This window comes from Syngnathoides biaculeatus, chromosome 18 (assembly GCF_019802595.1).
Source record: "Syngnathoides biaculeatus isolate LvHL_M chromosome 18, ASM1980259v1, whole genome shotgun sequence".
NCBI classification, from domain to species: domain Eukaryota; kingdom Metazoa; phylum Chordata; class Actinopteri; order Syngnathiformes; family Syngnathidae; genus Syngnathoides; species Syngnathoides biaculeatus.
This window is the reverse complement of record NC_084657.1, coordinates 18,779,177-18,798,077: the sequence shown is the minus strand read 5'-3', so window position 1 is coordinate 18,798,077 and position 18,901 is coordinate 18,779,177. Positions and strand designations below refer to the sequence as shown.

At 40.1% G+C, this 18,901-nt stretch overlaps 1 protein-coding gene across 1 annotated transcript; it reads left to right on the top strand.

Moving 5' to 3' along the window:
- The first annotated feature begins 44 nt into the window (after nt 1-44).
- lars1b (leucyl-tRNA synthetase 1b) lies at nt 45-18,827 on the top strand. The gene is made up of 32 exons (XM_061802893.1): nt 45-200; nt 472-593; nt 1,542-1,629; nt 1,718-1,798; nt 1,888-2,028; nt 2,531-2,692; nt 2,790-2,902; nt 2,966-3,029; nt 3,507-3,595; nt 3,689-3,914; nt 5,509-5,596; nt 5,941-6,017; nt 6,151-6,204; nt 6,286-6,426; nt 7,135-7,212; nt 8,313-8,398; nt 8,473-8,538; nt 8,674-8,756; nt 9,658-9,796; nt 9,874-10,086; nt 10,942-10,999; nt 11,144-11,207; nt 13,203-13,386; nt 13,670-13,760; nt 13,872-14,012; nt 14,589-14,729; nt 14,955-15,065; nt 15,142-15,252; nt 16,424-16,528; nt 16,651-16,746; nt 16,836-16,968; nt 18,282-18,827. Exons 1-32 carry the CDS (start codon nt 195-197, stop codon nt 18,485-18,487), a joined length of 3,558 nt encoding a protein of 1,185 aa, XP_061658877.1. The 5' UTR covers nt 45-194; the 3' UTR covers nt 18,488-18,827.
- The last annotated feature ends 74 nt before the right edge of the window (nt 18,828-18,901 follow it).

Below are 18,901 nucleotides of genomic sequence, written 5' to 3'. Positions count from 1 at the left end.
GGAGTGAAGCAATGAAGCAAAATGTTAACTTTGCTAAGGAGCAAGAGTTATACACGTGATTATGTTCGTTGGACTACAACTCCCAGAAGTCATCAAGCGGGGCTGACATCGGTGTCATCAGCCGGGCAACAGTGGCGTGGATTTCCCTTGCCTTTTTTGCGAAAGCAACTCAATAACTTATTGTTGGTGCCAAAATGACGGTGAGTCAATTCTTTGGTGAGGTTTGAATTCTTTTCTAATATTGAAATAAAAAGCAACCGTAGACATTTTGCTCTGCACTGACGAGTCGCGGCTATTAGCAAAGTCAGCTAGCAAACAGCATGTCAGTCGGAGTAACTATAAAGAAACCTACACGAAATACGCTAAAGTTTATAATGAAGCGTGCAATGTTCCGCTCGATTCTCTAGTTACACGACACAACTGCTGCTACTCCGTTTATGTACATCTTCCTTACCTTGCATTTCTTTACAGGAGCGCAAGGGAACTGCAAAGTTGGATTTTTTGAGAAAGATTGAGCTTGAAATCCAGGCTAAATGGGAAAAGGACAAAGCGTTTGAGAATGATGCTGGGATAACAACTGAGGAAAGTACCCAGTAAGTAGCGTTTCTATGTTAAAAATCTCAAAAAGTCAGACCAAAACACGTTACGTTATGTAAATGCTACTTGCATTCGGGTTTAGATGCATTCTTCCTGGGACATATAAGCACAGTCTACTTATTAGGTAAAATGTACCAGGAAGAAAATGCTTACTGTCCATCCTTTTCTGTAGTACTTGGACTCACTGGGGTCACAATTGTGACAACCATTTACATTCGCATTCATACCGATGGACAACTTAGAATCTTCAATGAACCTACCATTGATGTTTTTGGAATGTTGGAGGAAGCTGCAGTACTAAAAGAAAACCCACGGCAACAGGTGAACACGCCATGTGGGAAGGCTGGAGTTGAGATTCAAACCCTGAACCTCAGAACTGTGAGGCTAAAATGCTAACAATTGCTGGCTTTTTGTGAACACCTTATTTCAATGATTAATTATTATTGTCATGCCAGGTATGTTATCACTTTTCATAGTTGTCAGAAATTGCTGTCGATTGTGATTTGTGATCATTTGATTCATATAACTGCTTGTTAATGATATATTTTATTGTAGTAGTTCAAAAGAACTGTACACGCTAAAATGTAGGTAAATTGACGTTGGTAAGGTGGACAGTTCATCCTTTTGAAAGGCCCACAAAATGCATCAAGTGTCCAATTGTGGGGAAAAAAATAAAATAGCTGGCAATTGTTGTCTTACACCAAGCAATTCAGCACCGGATATCTGTAACAAAAACCTTGGTTCGGTTTTCTTTGAGTATTCTGACTTCACCCATTTATGAATGTTAGATTCATTGAAGACTAAACTATCCAGTTATAAAAGTCTGTGCAAATAATAAAAGGAAATTGATGAATGATTTGCAATGTCACAAAATATTCTTGCAGTGATGCAATGTGATGGCTCATACTTTTCCTCCCATATTTTAATGTCATTCTATTTCCCAGCAAAAACAAGTATTTTGTCACCTTCCCATACCCTTACATGAATGGGCGGTTGCATCTTGGTCATACATTCAGTTTATCAAAGTGTGAGGTGAGTTGAAATTATTTAAAAAGGAAAGAACATGGAAATGTGTCTCATGTCTTATAAGATGTTTGGAAAACATGTTATTTCCCTGCAGTTCGGAGTTGGCTACCAGTCCTTGAAAGGGAAGAAATGCCTTTTCCCGTTTGGTCTCCACTGCACGGGCATGCCAATTAAAGTGAGCGTTTTTGTGTATTCCTTGAGACCGACCGATTCATACATGCATTGTACAACATTGCTCCAAAATCCTTTATCTCCTTCACAAAGGCCTGTGCAGACAAGCTCAAGCGGGAGATGGAACTCTATGGAAATCCGCCACAGTTTCCTGATGAGGAGGAAGAAGAGAAGAAGGAGAAACCGATGACATGTGATGAAATCATCATCAAAGATAAAGCTAAGGGCAAGAAGGTCTGAATTTGAGACTATTGGAAATATAAATATAAAGTAAAACAGTTTGTAACGGTAATTATCTACATTTATAGACACTACTGTCCACAGACTGACATGAAATAGTTAGATATTTTCAATTGTGAAAATCAACAAATGGTTTCCTATAGATGCCAGAAGATGACAGCAAAGCACTACTTGTGTTACCTGTTATTGTTATAACCTGAGCACAAAAATAGCAAATAGATTTTTTTTCTAGGCAATAACAGAGGATGGTTGTAGACAAGTCTGCACATTTTAAACTGCCGATATGGAGTGTTATAAAGGTTGAATGTTTTCAATTACTGTGATTGGAAGCCATTAGTTTGTGCAGCTGTACATATAGCCAATCCTAAGTGTAAATATGAAGTCAAACAACTTCGCTAATTGGACCAGATAGGAACTTTGTCACCTATACACTACTACTGCTAATATCCTTACTCCAGTTTCTGCCATTTTGTAATTGTTTGTCTTTTCCTGTTAGAGTAAAGCAGTGGCCAAGTCCGGCTCCTCCAGCTTCCAGTGGAACATCATGAGGTCTCTAGGCCTGACTGACTGTGATATTGTCAAGTTTGCCAATGCCGAACACTGGCTGGAATATTTCCCTCCTCTGGCTGTCAATGACCTCAAAATGATGGGTGTCAAGGTATAAAATCTTTCAAAATCTATTTTTTTTTTTTTTTGAATTTCTTTTTATACAACACAAAATGAAAGATTATTAAGCGTGCGCTGTTATCTTCCAGGTGGACTGGCGACGCTCGTTCATCACCACAGACGTGAACCCATTCTATGACTCCTTTGTACGCTGGCAGTTTGTTACACTAAAGGAGAGGAAAAAGATAAATTTTGGGAAAAGGTGAGATGGAGAAATGGTGTAGAATTTGTTTGATGTTAATTAATATTCTGAATATCTTTGCAGGTATACCATCTATTCCCCCAAGGATGGACAACCATGTATGGACCATGACAGGCAAACAGGAGAGGTACACATACTTGTTTTTTTGAAAAATAATATATAAATGTTTAATCACCACTCTTTAGGATTATGAAAAGGTGCTTGGCATTCTTCAATATATGCATGGATTTGTCGATTTTTAAAACTTCTTGGATAACACGTTAGATTTTTTTTTTTTAACCATAACGCAGTCTGACTTGGTGTTGCTTGTTTCAGAAAATTAAAAGGAGTGACCATCGTGTCTTCAGATTTGGATCAATTGATCATCATTGATAAATGAAAGCAGCAAACAGCATGTAGATTGTTGTAACAGAGTAAAAATAGCATTTCTTAAATACTTGAGTAAGAATAAAAAATATGCTTCATTAAAACAACTCCGACAAGTCCAATTCATACAAAATTTTACTTGAGTAAATGTAGAGCATTAGTACTCATTTATGCATACAGATAGCAGTAATTAGAAAGTTATTAGTATTTTAATGATTTCTTTCTGCCTCCTTTGTAGGGAGTTGGACCTCAAGAGTACACCCTTATCAAGATGAGGATTGTTGAGCCATACACGGCCAAATTTAAGTCTAAGGTGTTTTACAGCAGGTAATCAACTTTGATGTGATGAATTAATATAATTAATCTGCGAGAGACACAGAGATAAGTACGTGCAGTGTTTTGACGCCATCTTCTCTGCAGTGGCATGAAAGGCAAAAACATCTACCTGGTGGCCGCAACCCTGCGGCCAGAAACCATGTTCGGTCAAACCAATTGCTGGGTCAGGCCCGACATGAACTACGTAGCCTTTGAGACCAGCGGCGCAGATGTCTTCATCTGTACCAGGAGGTCTGCTAGGAACATGTCCTTCCAAGGCTTCACCAAGGAGAATGGTGTGGTCCCTGTGGTCATGGAAATATTGGGACAGGTATGCATATTTGTAGTGCAAAATATGTTGGATAGCATTGCCTTGGTTGACTCTATCGTCTGGTCATGGTGGATTTTAAAGCCGGCATAAATATGATTCATGGCTAGAAGGCATGTGATTATACAGGAAAATTAAGTTGCATGTGATGTGGAGCTTTAAGTACAACTTAACGCTGTTGCTGTTGGAGTTGATGAAATATAATTATCAGGTAATTGACAAAATGAGTACGTGCTTCAACAAATAGCTACAGGAGTTCATTTTAGTGTATAATATGTATCAGTGAGAAGATGTCACAAGCAACATGTTCAGCATACCAGTAGTTTTATTCAGGTAAAATTTAAATTAGATATAATCATTTAAAGGGAATGACATCCAACAGATATCGGGTAATTGGGATAAAATAACGTTGAACTTAGAAAAATATATACTGGAAAAGATGGATTCAAAAGTAAAACATTTATAAAATTTTAGATTTTCTTCTTAACCATTCTGATTTCCATTCATCATTAAATTGGTTTTAAAATGAAGGTATTAACAAGCTTTTGCAATCATTGTGTTTAGGTTTGATTAAATATTTACTCCCATTCTCAATTTGAGTCAGCCAGTAATATAAAACAAGTGTCTCCTACAATTTATGTCCGAGTTTATGATAAATCATGATAAATTCCTGTCTTGTAGTCATTTGATACACTTTTTTGGGGTGAGGGAGGCAGCCACATCAGGTATGTATGTTTGCACAAAGTGGAACTGTCAGATCAGTACCGTCGATATCTTCTTGAATTTTATTCACTATCAGATCGGAGGGGAAATGGGAGCTATCTGACACAGCTATAGTCAGTCAATATTAACTGATTCAAAGCACTGTAACGTCATTGCACTCGATAACAACTAGGCCAGCAATTTAATAAATACATTGTAGATCAGAGGTGGGCACTGACTTTTTTACCCCAAGATCTACTTTTCAAGCAGCCAGCCTCTCGTGATCTACCGACTAGGGGGATGGGGGGGCTTATCACCTCGACTGCAGCTTGCTCCTATGCGCCTTTATGTGTGTGCGCGATCTGCCATACCTGAATCAAGCGATGCGATGGATGATAGGGTGACGTATATTATTATTTTTTTGGCACGCCGTCATGCGATGGACCAAAGCTGCCTCGACGATTGACACATTGAACACCACTGTTATAGATGGTCTTTGATTTACGACAGACTTCCGTTTCAAGAGGGACAATGAAGGCCAAATTTGTACTCCAGTCTGAACATCCATAATCTATTACTTTCTTAGAATAACACAGTAGTAAAGTCCTAATGATTGTAAACATTTGTGTAAAAAAAAAAAATAAAAAAATGTGTATGCCATGAATATAAAAATCAAATGAAAAACAACAAGTACAGTGGTAACTGAGTCTGCCTTCTGTGCCATGTGTCTACATGGTCTTACGCCACTGGACATACTGATTCATTGGGTGCCAAAACTACAGCCCCTTCACATAGTTGAAGGCAATACTTATCTAAGCACAAGAAGTGTCCTTTAAAAACAAATCCTTTTACTCCAGCTCATCCAATCGTGTTCACTAAAGATTTTTCCTCGCAGGACCTCCTCGGATGCGCCCTGAGCGCTCCCCTGACGTCATACAAGATCATCTACGCTCTACCTATGCTCACCATCAAGGAGGACAAAGGTATGAAAATTTAAGATGAAACAATGAAGTATTCACAACTCAGTGTTTTTCATTTGGGAAAACAAAAAGTTAAATGTCACAATCAAATTTCTAATTACCCCCAGGTCCACCTGGTTTTAAAGGTTAGGGAGTGCAATGAGGTGTGTTAAACATGGATGGTTTTCGTGCACTGACATTTCAGTGGCTTTATTTACCTTTTCCTCTTTCGAAACGTCTGTCCTGTTGCCCATGGTACGCAGTTGGAGAGCGGCTCAGCTTTGATATACTATGATGGCAAAGCAACACACCTTAAAAAGTTGTCCAAAATGTAATACCTTTTCCCTCTGGTGTTTGGTTTCCTTCAGGCACGGGGGTAGTTACCAGTGTCCCTTCTGATGCCCCTGATGATATCGCTGCGCTCAGGGACATCAAGAAAAAACAAGTGAGTTGCTTATTTTTATTCACAGCTGCAACTTGATACTAATTATGTAAAAGCTTTACTATCAGTCGCTCAAACGCCACATTTATTGTGACAAAGCATAGTTAGCTAACACTGAATGCTGTATATTTAACAGGCCCTGAGGGAGAAGTATGGAATTGAGGACAAGATGGTGTTGCCGTTTGAGCCGGTAAGCTCATCTCTTCAGATAAGTCAGTATAAACCCATCACTTGTAGTTTTAAAGATGGTGTGTGTATGTCTGTATTTCAGATTCCCATTATAGACATTCCAGGTTATGGGAACCTGTCTGCGGCACTTGTCTGTGATGAGCTGAAAATCCAAAGCCAAAACGACAAGGAGAAGCTGGCTGAGGCCAAAGAGAAAGTCTACCTCAAGGGTTTCTATGAAGGGGTTAGTCCACCTACTCACACCCGCTTGTGTGGGATTGACTATAGTGTAACTAGTGATAGAATTCATATTTGGTCTGTCTGCTACAAGACACATGCATAGAAAATATCTATGTCCTTGATTAGATACACCAGCACATACCGTATACACAAACCATCCATCCATCCTTTTTCCCAGACTGCATGTCCTCATTAGGGTCATGGGTGAGTTGAAGCCTATCCCAGCCAACTTTTGCAATTGAGGTGTTTCTCGCGGCCTTCTATGGGTTTTATGAGTTGCTCTGGTTTCCTGTCAAATTCCAGAAACTTCTAGGGTAGGTTGATTGAATCCTCTAAATTTTCTTTCGGTGTGAGCGTGAGTGAATGGTTGTTTGTATATATACATGTCCTGCGATTGGCTGGTGACCAATTCAAAGTATACCCCGCCTGTTGCACAAACTCAGTTGGGATAGGCTTCCTCACACCTGTGGCCCTAGTGAGGATAAGCAGTACAGTGAGTGGACGATAAATGGATAGTGGAGACAAATCCTATATGATGAATTGTATGTTCTGTATTGTGCAACAAAACACATATTACTGTATAATGTGTTACCCTTGCGGAGTATTAAAGTACTCCTTAACATGATATCCAGCAAAAATTTTGATGGGAACATTATTTTATTTATTTAATTTAAGTTTAATTTTGCAATGACATCTTGAATTTCTACATCAGATCATGTTGGTTGATGGCTACAAGGGTCAGAAGGTCCAGGATGTGAAAAAGCCAATCCAGAAGATGATGGTGGAAAAGGTAGGACCACCTCGAGCTGCAGCCTCCTGTTGAGCTCGTGGACCTACATCATAAAATCACGTGACGTCGCTATATTGCCGGTCAAACAAAGTATTGTTGTAAGTTAATTCCGTTTGAGATGAAATGAACATGTCTTATAATACGACATCCAGAGTTTTGCCTGATACTGTTAAACATTTAGAAGGTAATAATAAATGAAGGTACGTGGAAAAATTTGAGACACTTGGCATAGAGGACCCATATTTAATGCCAAAGTCGATGTTTTCGCCGATAAGAAATTGGACTGGTAATTTGCTTTCGCTTGTATCGGACAACTGGATCTACACATGTATCTGGTAAGTAAGTCGTCGAGATTTACACACAAAAGTTTGAAAGCGTATAAAAGTCTGGGCGCATGCAAATACTTCGTTACTGGATCTGTTCTCAATCTGGAATAAATTCCACACAGTGATGGACCCACTCAGATTTTTTTCCAATACACATACAAATATAATAATTTAAATAAATGACCCCTGGTTTTACACAAACTCGCATTCATTAACTGTGATTGGGGAAAAATTTTTAGGACGGGGAGTCATCGCCTCCGTACACGCAAGTAAGTGTATTGTGGCCACACGTTAACCTCCGTAAACCTCTGTCTGACAACAATCAATTTGACATTATAAATACTTCTTAGTTATTGGAGATTGAGAAGAATAATTCCTACCTGATATGAAGGGATCGCTACACAGGCGTGTGTATTTAGTTGGCACCATCAATCACGTTTAATTGCCGAAGTCCATCGTTTTTTGTTTTTTTTTTTCTTCTTTTCTGGTCTTTTCAGTTGGTATTCTATAAAATGATATCTTTTGAAGATCTGTCTCATCTGTTGTGACAAGGAAAAGCACAACAGGTCCCGGGCATTGTGAATATTCTGGTCTGGTTCAATGTCTCCCTCAATGTCGAGCAGCTCTGTTTGACCGGCAATATGGCGCCGTGAAAACGGTGATGTCACATGCAGGAGCTCTATAGGATACACGAGTTTGTGATGTATAATTTAGTAGGCTGCTTGGTTTATTGGTATCCTAAAGTGTTGATGCAGTTGCATCGCTTATTTTCAGGGCGAGGCTTGCATCTATATGGAGCCAGAAAAGCAGGTCATGTCACGTTCGGCTGACGAGTGCGTGGTGGCACTCTGCGATCAGTGGTGTGTGACCCGAACCGAGGGCAACTCAGAAACTAAACAGTAGAATTGTATTTAAATGAGCTCATTTATATCAGGTATCTGGACTACGGCGATGCTGAATGGAAGCAGCAGGCCAATGAAGTCCTCAAGACTTTGGAGACGTAAGATCCCCACTCGTGAAGTGCTCAATTCATTTGATAGGAAGCACTTGGTGCTTTTTGATAGAATAAGCACTGTAAGGATGACAGAACATATTTTAGTTGATTTTTCTTTCTCATCTATTCCGTTCTGCACAGATTTTGTGATGAAACCAGGAGAAACTTTCAGGCTACTTTGGCATGGCTTCAGGAGCATGCCTGCTCTCGTACATACGGGCTTGGTAAGCGTTTCCCTTGAATGTACCAAGCCTAGTTCACCATTGTTCTCATTTGAGGTTCAGTAGCTTGATTTTAATGTATCTGTAAAATTTGTACTGTTCATAAAGTATTTGAATCATGGAGTGATTGTAAGTTTTGTAGCATCAGAGGTGAGATTAAAACACTCGTAAATAAATAGCAAATTGATGGAGATTCCCTCAGCAGGCAAACTTGTTTACATTTCAGTCCCTCTGCATCCACCACAACTTTGGTACCTTCTGACTTTGTTGACACTCACATATTTCTCAACAAGAGGAGCAGTTTGGCAATGCATGTAAATGTGAAGAGGTAGATTTTAAGAAATCCAATACTCTTTCCTTGTTCGTCACAGCCTTTTCACTTCAATAACATGATTTTTACATTCACCTGGCGATCTGTGCTTTGTAAATGCAAGCTTCTAGGCAGTCTATTTGATCAACATCCATCAATGTCCTCCCTAGTTGTCACATAACTGTAAGGAGGAGGGAAAAACTTTCTTCTTTTAACTTTGAAGTCTCACTTTTTGTACTGACTGCACCTGTAAACCAGCAGAGCAATCCAAAGTTGGTCTACTAGTGTCTGAAAGTAACTTAAAGGCTGTTGACAGTGAAGAGACTGCAGCAGACGTTTTTATTCACCTGAGGAGAAGGGAATGGTTTTTTTTGTACATTGACACTATAAAAGCTGACAGCAGCTTATCTTTCTTACCCACGAATACATTGAAGACAATTTGCAGATTTATATATATATATATATATATTATAATTCCCTTAAGCTTGTTTTTTTTTCCATGTTATTACATAAATCTGCTATCCTTTTAGTGGCTTTGTTATTGTACTGTATGCGGATGTCTCTGTCATGCATGTTTGCACTCGGTTGCCATAGGAACACGACTGCCTTGGGACGAGCAGTGGCTGATTGAGTCCCTCTCGGACTCCACCATTTACATGGCCTACTACACCGTGGCCCACCTCCTCCAGGGAGGCGTGCTCAACGGACAGGGGGCCTCACCACTGGGCATCAAGTAAGGACATGAATCACACATCAGGAACCAAAACACCACATCATACACAAGGAAAATCATGATGTGACATCTCTCAGACCACATCAGATGACCAGGGAGGTGTGGAACTTTATCTTTTTTAAAACCGCACCCTTCCCAAAGACTGACATCCCAAAAGAGCATCTTCAGAGGCTCAGGAGGGAGTTTGAGTACTGGTACCCGGTGGACGTGCGTGTGTCTGGCAAAGACTTGGTGCCCAACCACTTGTCTTACTACCTCTACAACCACGTGGCAATGTGGCCCAATGATAGGTGAGCTCATGTTTATTGTCTTTGATGTCTCTATTAATAATTTTGACTTTGTACACAGGAACCTTGACTTGAGTTTCATTTGTTGAGATTAGTTCAATTTACTCCGAATCAAATCAGTTGTCTCAACTGAGATGAATCAAAATTCCATTAATCTGTTGCAGCCCCCTTAAACCACACAAAATATTTTTGACGAAGAAAAAAATCTTTGCATTGTATAAACCAAAATTTAAAAGAATGTAAAGAAATATACTATTTTTTATGAAGCCTAATAACGTTATATTGGGACAAACCCAAACTCACAACAATATTGCACCAAACTAGTGTGTTTAAGAGGACTGGCCAAGTTAGTGGCATCTGGAACAAGCCCGGTTAGTCTCTGTGTCTGGATGTGACATTTGACCTACTATAGCGGTTCGTTAGTTTCCTCATCTTGTATTTGTCTTTGACTTTGCACGGTTGAATAAACTGTTAAAGTGGCTATGTGAATGTCACATTTGTTCTTTCACTTTTGTTTCATTCATGCAGCACATATCCAACACAGACACTATAATATGTGCAGTAATTTCCATGATTTTTTTTGTGCTTTAATGCTTTTACAATGTGGTTTTTTTTTTTTTTTAAATGTTTTCATGCAAGTCGAAAACATTGCTTATGGGAGGAGTAAACCTGTTTTAAAAGAAATCATATTTACCTATTGCGGGTAGATCTAGAGCTTATTCCTGTGATAAATGTGGGTTCACTGTGGTGGGAAAAAGTTTTAAAATGGCTGCATCCAGAATTATGTTGGGAAATTTTATGACCACTTCGTATAGAACTATCATGACTACCACTAACGTCAGCGTGTATCGTCCACAGTGGGAAATGGCCACAGGCCGTGCGAGCTAATGGGCATCTGCTCCTCAACTCTGAGAAGGTGCGTTAAATTTTAATGCTGTGGTTTGTCATATTTAATCAAACAAATCAGTCACAATTAAGTGATTTTGCATGTCTTTCGATGGAATTCCTGATGGGAAGCTGTGGTCCATGGTGCTAACATCTGCTTTTCTTGTACAAACAGATGTCCAAATCAACCGGAAACTTCCTCACTCTGAGCCAAGCAATCAAAAAGTTCTCAGCAGATGGTAAGTCAATTCCTCTTGTGTTACGGTTTCATCTGAAACCTGACAAATTCAATTGGGGGGAGTGATAATAAATAAAATTCAAACATTCAAAACTTGTTTACTCGACAAGTGATTCGTTTAAGATTTGTGCTCCTGAATTTTTCTGCTGGCTTTTAATTTAAAACACAAAATAAAACATCAGTCTTAAAACATTATTAAAAACTAACTAGGATATGTTCAACAAATAAAACAAACTCTCACAATCCTCGTAGGTCTTCATTAAACTTGAAAGAAAAGTTACATTAAAGCAATACCCAATTTTTTTTTTTAAGTCATCTGAATGCTCATTGAAACTCAAGTAAAACATCTGGCAAGTGCATGAGTCATTACACAATATGATACAATAAACATTTAGTTAGACAATAAGCAGTCATTTATATTCCAAATGGGTCGCAATTCTCTGCCCGATATAATTTAGTGCCTGATTAGAAATGACTTCCTTATCATTTAATTCATAATTTAATTTGTTTTAATCACAGTTAAGATGATAAAATTGCTCTTATTCCATATGGAAGTAAAAATTCATGTCCAGATTGCAGATGTAAGATGTACCCCCTGTTGATGTCTCATCAGAAAATAAGATACTTTCTAGCTATGAATGATTTCATTTTTGTAGCGAGAAGAGCATTATTTAATGTTTCACTGGCCTTCTTCTGGTATAAGCAAGTGTAATACTATATGTATGCGTTGAATTGTGTGTCAAGAAACCCACTGTGGGCTTAAAGAACAGCAGATAGAACTTCTGACAGCACACGGACATATTAAGTTATTGGTGGCTCTAGAGAATGCCTTTCACCGAGTACCAAAAGAGGAACTGTGGTACTGCATGCGGAAGTCTGGTGTGGCAGAAAAATATGTTAGAATAGTACAGGACATGTATAAGTGCAGCGGAGCAGTGGCAAGGTGTGCCGTAGGCTTAACCGAAGAATTTAAGGTGAAGGTGGGATTGCATCAGCTTTGAGCCTCTTCCTGTTCGCTGTGGTAATGGATAGGCTGAAGCCGAAAGGAAAAGAAGAAGAAGGCCCATCTCACACTTCTCATTGGTGCCTGTTGGGCGTTGACCGACTGCATCTGCCTGTAAATGGAGACAGAGGGCCCAGAAGACGATGTTCTGTTCATTGTTGCTTTGGCGGTTCACTAGTTCGACAGCTGTGGGATGAAGAGTGAGTTGTGTACAAAACCTGACGAAGGGTGTGTGTGTGTGGGGGGGGGGGGGGGAATCCATTGGCATCACGTACAGCACAGTGATGTCTAATTAAGGCATCTCTTGATGAAGATGTCTCCTAGCTCGAATTGGTGTCTGCTGGGTATTTGCAGGAGTCTCAAGTCATTGTGCAGATTAAGAAATGAAGTCATTTGTCTTCATGTTTCCTCAAATAGTGGCCTCCCCTCCGATAGATTTCATACCTTGTTTTGTGCCTGCATGTGGCATCCCCTTGAAGAGTTAGACGCTTCACCAAAAATAAATAGCTCTTTTTACCGCTGCCTCAGAACATATAATATATAATTACCTATAACTATCTTATACGTCTGTAGTTGGTTGAAAGTGATGTACGTATTTCAACTGAAAGACGTTAATGTTGAGGAGGAACCTGGTTTGATAGTGGACAGTATTCATCGAATGTGCACCCCCATTCAGGCTTATTTTTTCCAAATCAAACCACCTGTTGGCCATTTTTGTAACGAACTCACTTTATTATTGCCAGACAATTTTGAGATATTTTGACATAGTTGTGGTCTACTTGGTTTAAACTATTAATAAAGACAATTTTCAGTCAGTACACTCGGTGTTTTTCACCCTTCGTGCTAGGACTCGAACAGTATATACTATTTATTATCATTTAAGTATTTTTTTAGGTAAACTCTTCGATGTTTTATTAAGTGTAAGTCCCAGGCAACTGTTGGAGGAACTGCAGTAAACCATAGTGTTCTCCCCTCCCTCTTCCTCTACTTTAGGTATGCGTCTGGCATTGGCTGATGCTGGTGACACGGTGGAGGATGCCAACTTTGTGGAGACCATGGCAGATGCCGGTATCCTGCGCCTTTACACCTGGCTAGAGTGGGTGAAGGAGATGATAGCCAACCAGACCAACCTGAGGAGTGGACCTGCTGGCACCTTCAATGACCGCGTTTTTTCCAGGTTGACTCAGCCATTCATTTAGCTGTAACACCATACCAGAGGGAGAAAATGAGCACAAATATTGAATTTAAGTCTCTTCTTTATTGATGTACTCTATATGAGTGGGTACACTTTGTATATTATTCTATTGAAATGTAATTTGAAAATTGTTGAAAATAAATTGAGAAATTTTAACAGCTGACGTCAACCCAGTCTGCAGGGGTTTCAGAGGCTGCATTCCAAAAAAAAAAGAAAAAAAAACGACCCCTAGACTGAACTTTAAAGTATTTTGTGTCTTGGCCAGCGAGATGCATTCTGGAATCTTGAAGACGGAGCAACATTATGACAGGATGATGTACAAGGAGGCTTTGAAGTGTGGCTTCTTCGAGTTCCAGGTAAATACAATTCTGTCATCCTCTCAAGCAATTCACAATTGTTTATTGGCCCACAAAAAGGTCCCAAAATCCATCCAAAACCAGTATTGATATGATGAATGGTTCCTACAGGCTGCCAAAGATAAGTACAGGGAGTTGGCTATTGAAGGCATGCACAAAGACCTGGTCTTCCAGTTCATAGAGAGACAAACACTTCTGCTGGCCCCCATCTGCCCTCACCTGTGCGAATACACTTGGGGTCTGCTCGGCAAGGTAAAAAATATGCAAATTTGCCACCTCCATTTTGGAATTCACATTAGGAATACTGGCCATGACTTGAATCCTGACTTTCATCCTTTCATTCTGCCACTGTGTTTAACTTCTTTTATTCTCTGGAAAGGTGTTGCAGGACCAAAGTGGCATTTTAAAATACCAATACTAATCTATATTCATGAGTACGCCCACCATCAGCTTGATTTATTCAATCCACTTCTAATGGTCTTCCTCTGCGTTACCACCAGGAGCTCGTCTTCACACACGTATGCTTCCTCTTGTTGCCACAATTAAAATAGGGTGCACACTTATTGTGCGTATTCCTCACAACATAGAAGACCAAGAAAATGTCGAACTCTCCTATATGAGTACAAAAGAAGGTTGCTGTGCTGGAGATGGGTATTTTAGGTCGTCACCTAGCAACAACCGAATCCTGACAATCAGGTTGGATTTCCTTCACCAGCTAAAAAGCTAATGGGCGCAAACATTTTCACCCTGCTATGTTTTATGAAAATTCCATTCTGAAGTCCACGTTAAAGCTCTCACCCCTCCTCCCTCTTTTTCTCCGTTTGACAGCATACTTCTGTGACGAAGGCGTCGTGGCCCGTCGCCGGTCCAGTGGATGAGATTCTCATCCGCTCCTCTCAGTATCTGATGGAGACAGCACATGATCTCCGACTGAGACTCAAAGCATATATGGTTCCCCCAAAAAATAAGGTACGATGCAGGTATAGGATGGAGTTCTATTCTTTCGGTAAGGTGTTTTTATGTCGTTTCTGGTTGATCCATCCATCGTTAACATTCACATTTATTAAGATGCACGCTTTATTAATGATCAAATCCACTATATTCTATGGAAATGTTTCTGTCCAGTAGCAGTCTTTTGTAATTATTGGTATTGATAAGGTCAGTTTGACTTTGATGTTTTTTTTCCCTTCACAGAAAGGTGACTCAAAACCTCCGGCCAAACCTACCCACTGCACCATCTACGTGGCAAAGAGCTACCCGACATGGCAGCACAGCGCCTTAGCCCTGCTCGGAAAATACTACAAGGTCTGTGACATAGATACACGTACTGTACATGTTGGGTCAGATGGATGCCCGCATTGCGCCTTTGTTTGTCTTGTAGAGCAACAACGGCGTCCTTCCAGACAACAAGGTGATAGCAAGCGAGCTCGGAGTGCTGCCCGAGCTGAAGAAGTACATGAAGAGAGTCATGCCCTTTGTGGCCATGATCAAGGTATCAACAGTGTGGCGGTTCATTTGCATATAATCATAAGGTGTCGACCATAGGTGTGGGCATAATAGCCCACTCAATTCTTTAAACCGGCTCAGTGACAATTTAGCAGTTTTGAGATAATTTGTCACATTCTCTCCCCCCCCCCCCCCCCCCCCACAATTGCTTATTTTTTTCTTTGTATTTATCAATAAGTACTGGTTAATTAATTTGTTTAGTAAATTATTTCAAATAGCATTAGCCATTTTGTATATACAGGAAATGAAAAAAAACAAATACGATGCATGCTTAAAATATAAGTTTAATACTCCCTTTGCAGATACATGGTTAGTATTGTTTTATTGTCCATCTAAATGTGTTGATGCATAATTTGTGTAGAAGTATCCTTTGCTTAGAGTATTATAACACTGCAACATATGGTAGAAGCTTTTCATTAGCCCAAAAATGGCGTTTTGTTTTGTTTAGCATTAGGCTAGATTGACTGTTAATAAGGCAAAGCTATGTGATTGTTTTAAATAGGAGGCCCCGTAGCTCAGTACTTGGAGCATTGGTTTGGTAAACCAGGGGTCATGAGTTCGTAACTCACTGGGGCCTATAGTCCCAAAGAGGGGTTACATCAGGAAGGGCATCCGGCATAAAAACTATGCCAAACAAATGAGCGTTTATCTGGGAGACACGCTGTGGCGACCTCTAACGGGACAAGCCGAAAGAAATTTACTTATGTGATGCTTTTAAATACACAACATGGAACTCATTTTGTATTATGTTTAGTTAGACAATGAACTTCAACTGGGAACAGCACTAAATAGCTCAAAGCCTCTTTTTTTGGGGGGGATAAAATTGTTCACAATCTGCTAGTTGTGAAGTGAGGTGAGTTCACTCCCACCATAAACTCATATCTCAAATTTTTGCTCACAAGTCAAAACAAAATATGGCCAGGATGGTAGCTCGCATCTTAAAAGTTACAATGGAATTTGCAATGTGTTTGTTTTGTTTTTTCCTTCTCAATTTTTTTATGTTTCAAATCCTTTCACAAATGGCACCGCAGCACTCAAGTTAATCCCCCGTGGAGACATATATTGAGCTGCTGATAGAATCCAAGTTGTTTCTCTTAAACTTGACAGACAAACCAGCAGTTTATTAAACCATTACATGCATATGCTGCTTTCCATAGGAGAACCTCGAGAAGAACGGGCCGAGGGTTTTGAACCTCGAGCTGGAATTTGATGAGCGGGCAGTTCTGATGGAGAACCGTGTCTACTTAACCAATTCTCTTGAGGTGTGTTTACAATACACAAGACTGACAGGACTCTCAAAGTTGCCTGACGTACTCTAGCTCAACAGTCAATTACAAAGACAAGGAATTTTTAATGTTTCATAATTTTTTCATGGTTAATGTAGCTGGAGCAGATCGACATCTTTTTTGCATCCGAGGCGGACGACAAAATTAAGGAAGACTGTTGCCCGGGGCAACCGTTCTGTGTTTTTAGATCTGAGGTAACTGCTTGTGTGAAGGACGGCTTTGTGCTTCTCAAGGTTACATGTGGTCTGCGTGAATTAGAAATGGACAATTTGTCTCTCGACAGCCGGCAGTGTGTGTGTCCCTGGTCAACCCTCAGCCGTGCAACGGGCTTTTCTCTACCAAGCTGGACATCAGACAGGGGGACAGTAGGGACAATGTCGTCCGCAGACTCGCCAAGGTCAACAGACTCATCAAAGGTTGGTGATCCTCTATGGTCTCTGTTGACTTTGGGGCCATTTGAACTGTCATCACATATGGAGTCAGTGTTGCTAAAAACATGTACATTTGAAAATGGGTCTCTGATCCATCCATCCATCTATCTTCTACCGCTATCCAGGTCAGGTCACGGGGGTAGTAGGTTTAGCAGGGACGCGCAGACTTTCTTTTCCCCAACCACTTCATCACAGCTGATCTCATCCCTGACCTTGAGAAGGCACACCACCCTTTTCCAACTGAGGACCATGTTCTCAGATTTGGAGGTGCTGATTCTCTTCCCAGCCGCGTCACACACGGCTGTGAACCACTCCAGTAATTAGATGTTACTGAAAACTTGAGCTAGGAATGAATCGGTTTGTTATTCGCATTTACTCAAAAATCTTTATTTAAAAAAAAAAAAAAAAGAGAAAAATCTTGAATCATAAATTTTACATTTTAATCAACATGAATACAAAAAATAAATAAATGCATTGCTGCCACTCCTGTTTTACGAACTCTGGCTATTCTTACTTGGTCCATATCTCTTTTGCACATCTACTCTCCATTGAAGGAGGGTTGCATTTAGCTAGTTTCAGCAAGCTTCACGGATAACATGGCTGTGCCAAAACGCAAACCAAAAAGGAGCCATGCTGGAGTCGGCAGATTGGAATGGAAGAAAATTAAGTCAGCAAATTGTGAAAGATGACTGCAGTGGCTATATGGCCAGCAGGGTAAGTAGTCAGGAGGTTAGCTAGAAACTTGGCGGCTTGGTTCAGTCCGTGAGGATTGATGAAAGAGAGGAGTGCAAAAACAGACCCCTGATTCAACCTATGGCCAAGGTACAGAAAGGGTAAACAGAACCTAAAACTTGGCAGGATCCTCTAATTGGTTCAATTGATAGTTTTCAAATATATATTTTTTTCATCTGCTGGACTATTATTACAAAATATAGTACAAGGAGTAAGGATTTGATTGTGATTGGCTAGTCATTCATTACTGCCAATAGAAATCTCAAATGGGATTTTAGGGTGCCAGTCTAAGCGTAGCTGCAAATGATAGCGGCAGTTTCAATAAAATTCTGAACAATATGCATCTATGAATAAGATGAGTTAAATCAGAGCATTACCAGACTATAGTATGGGTTCATTTCACCGCTTTCTTTGCTGCAATTCCTTGCCCCATCTGAGGTTTGCTATAATAGGATATGTGATCTGTTAACCACCATTACAGTCCACAATTCATTTTTTCATCTCGGCACTCTAGAATTGCCATTTCAAGCTCGTCCCTGACCTGGTGCCACATTTCCTCCCAACAGATCTCTCCAAAGTGAAGCTGATGAGGTACGAGGACCCCACTCTGGGGCCACGTCGGGTGCCAGTGCTGGGACAGGAGGAGCAGGGCAAAGTCATCCTCTCCCCTCAGTCCGTGTTCAGCATCAATCTGGATGAGAAGAAAGTCACTGTGGCTGACAACGGCCTCACGGTGGACATCGGTGACACTCTGGCCTACTTGGTTCATTAAAAGTTAAAGCACACAAACGGTCATCATTAAATGTTATGACTTAACAGGACATCATGATGTGATTTCTGGAAACTTAAAAACAAAAACAAAAAAAAAAACAAGAAACATCAAGAACCCCCTCTCTTCCCCCACTTTGGAGCAATTTTTATCATGAAAATATAAGATATAATACAAGCTCCTCTTTGTTTTCATACTGATGGAATCATGTCTGCTGGCTTGTTTTGTCCATCTAAAGTGAGGCATCACGGTCCCTTCTGTTGTGTCTCTGTAGAAGCGGTTTATCTAACGCCCTTTTTCTTTTTATTATTTCCAGGGAAATAATAAAATCTGTGAAATGAAATGTTTTGCCTCCAGATAATTCTCTCCCACCCTACCTTCTTATATCAGTTTCATTTCTTCCCAAGACATATTTTC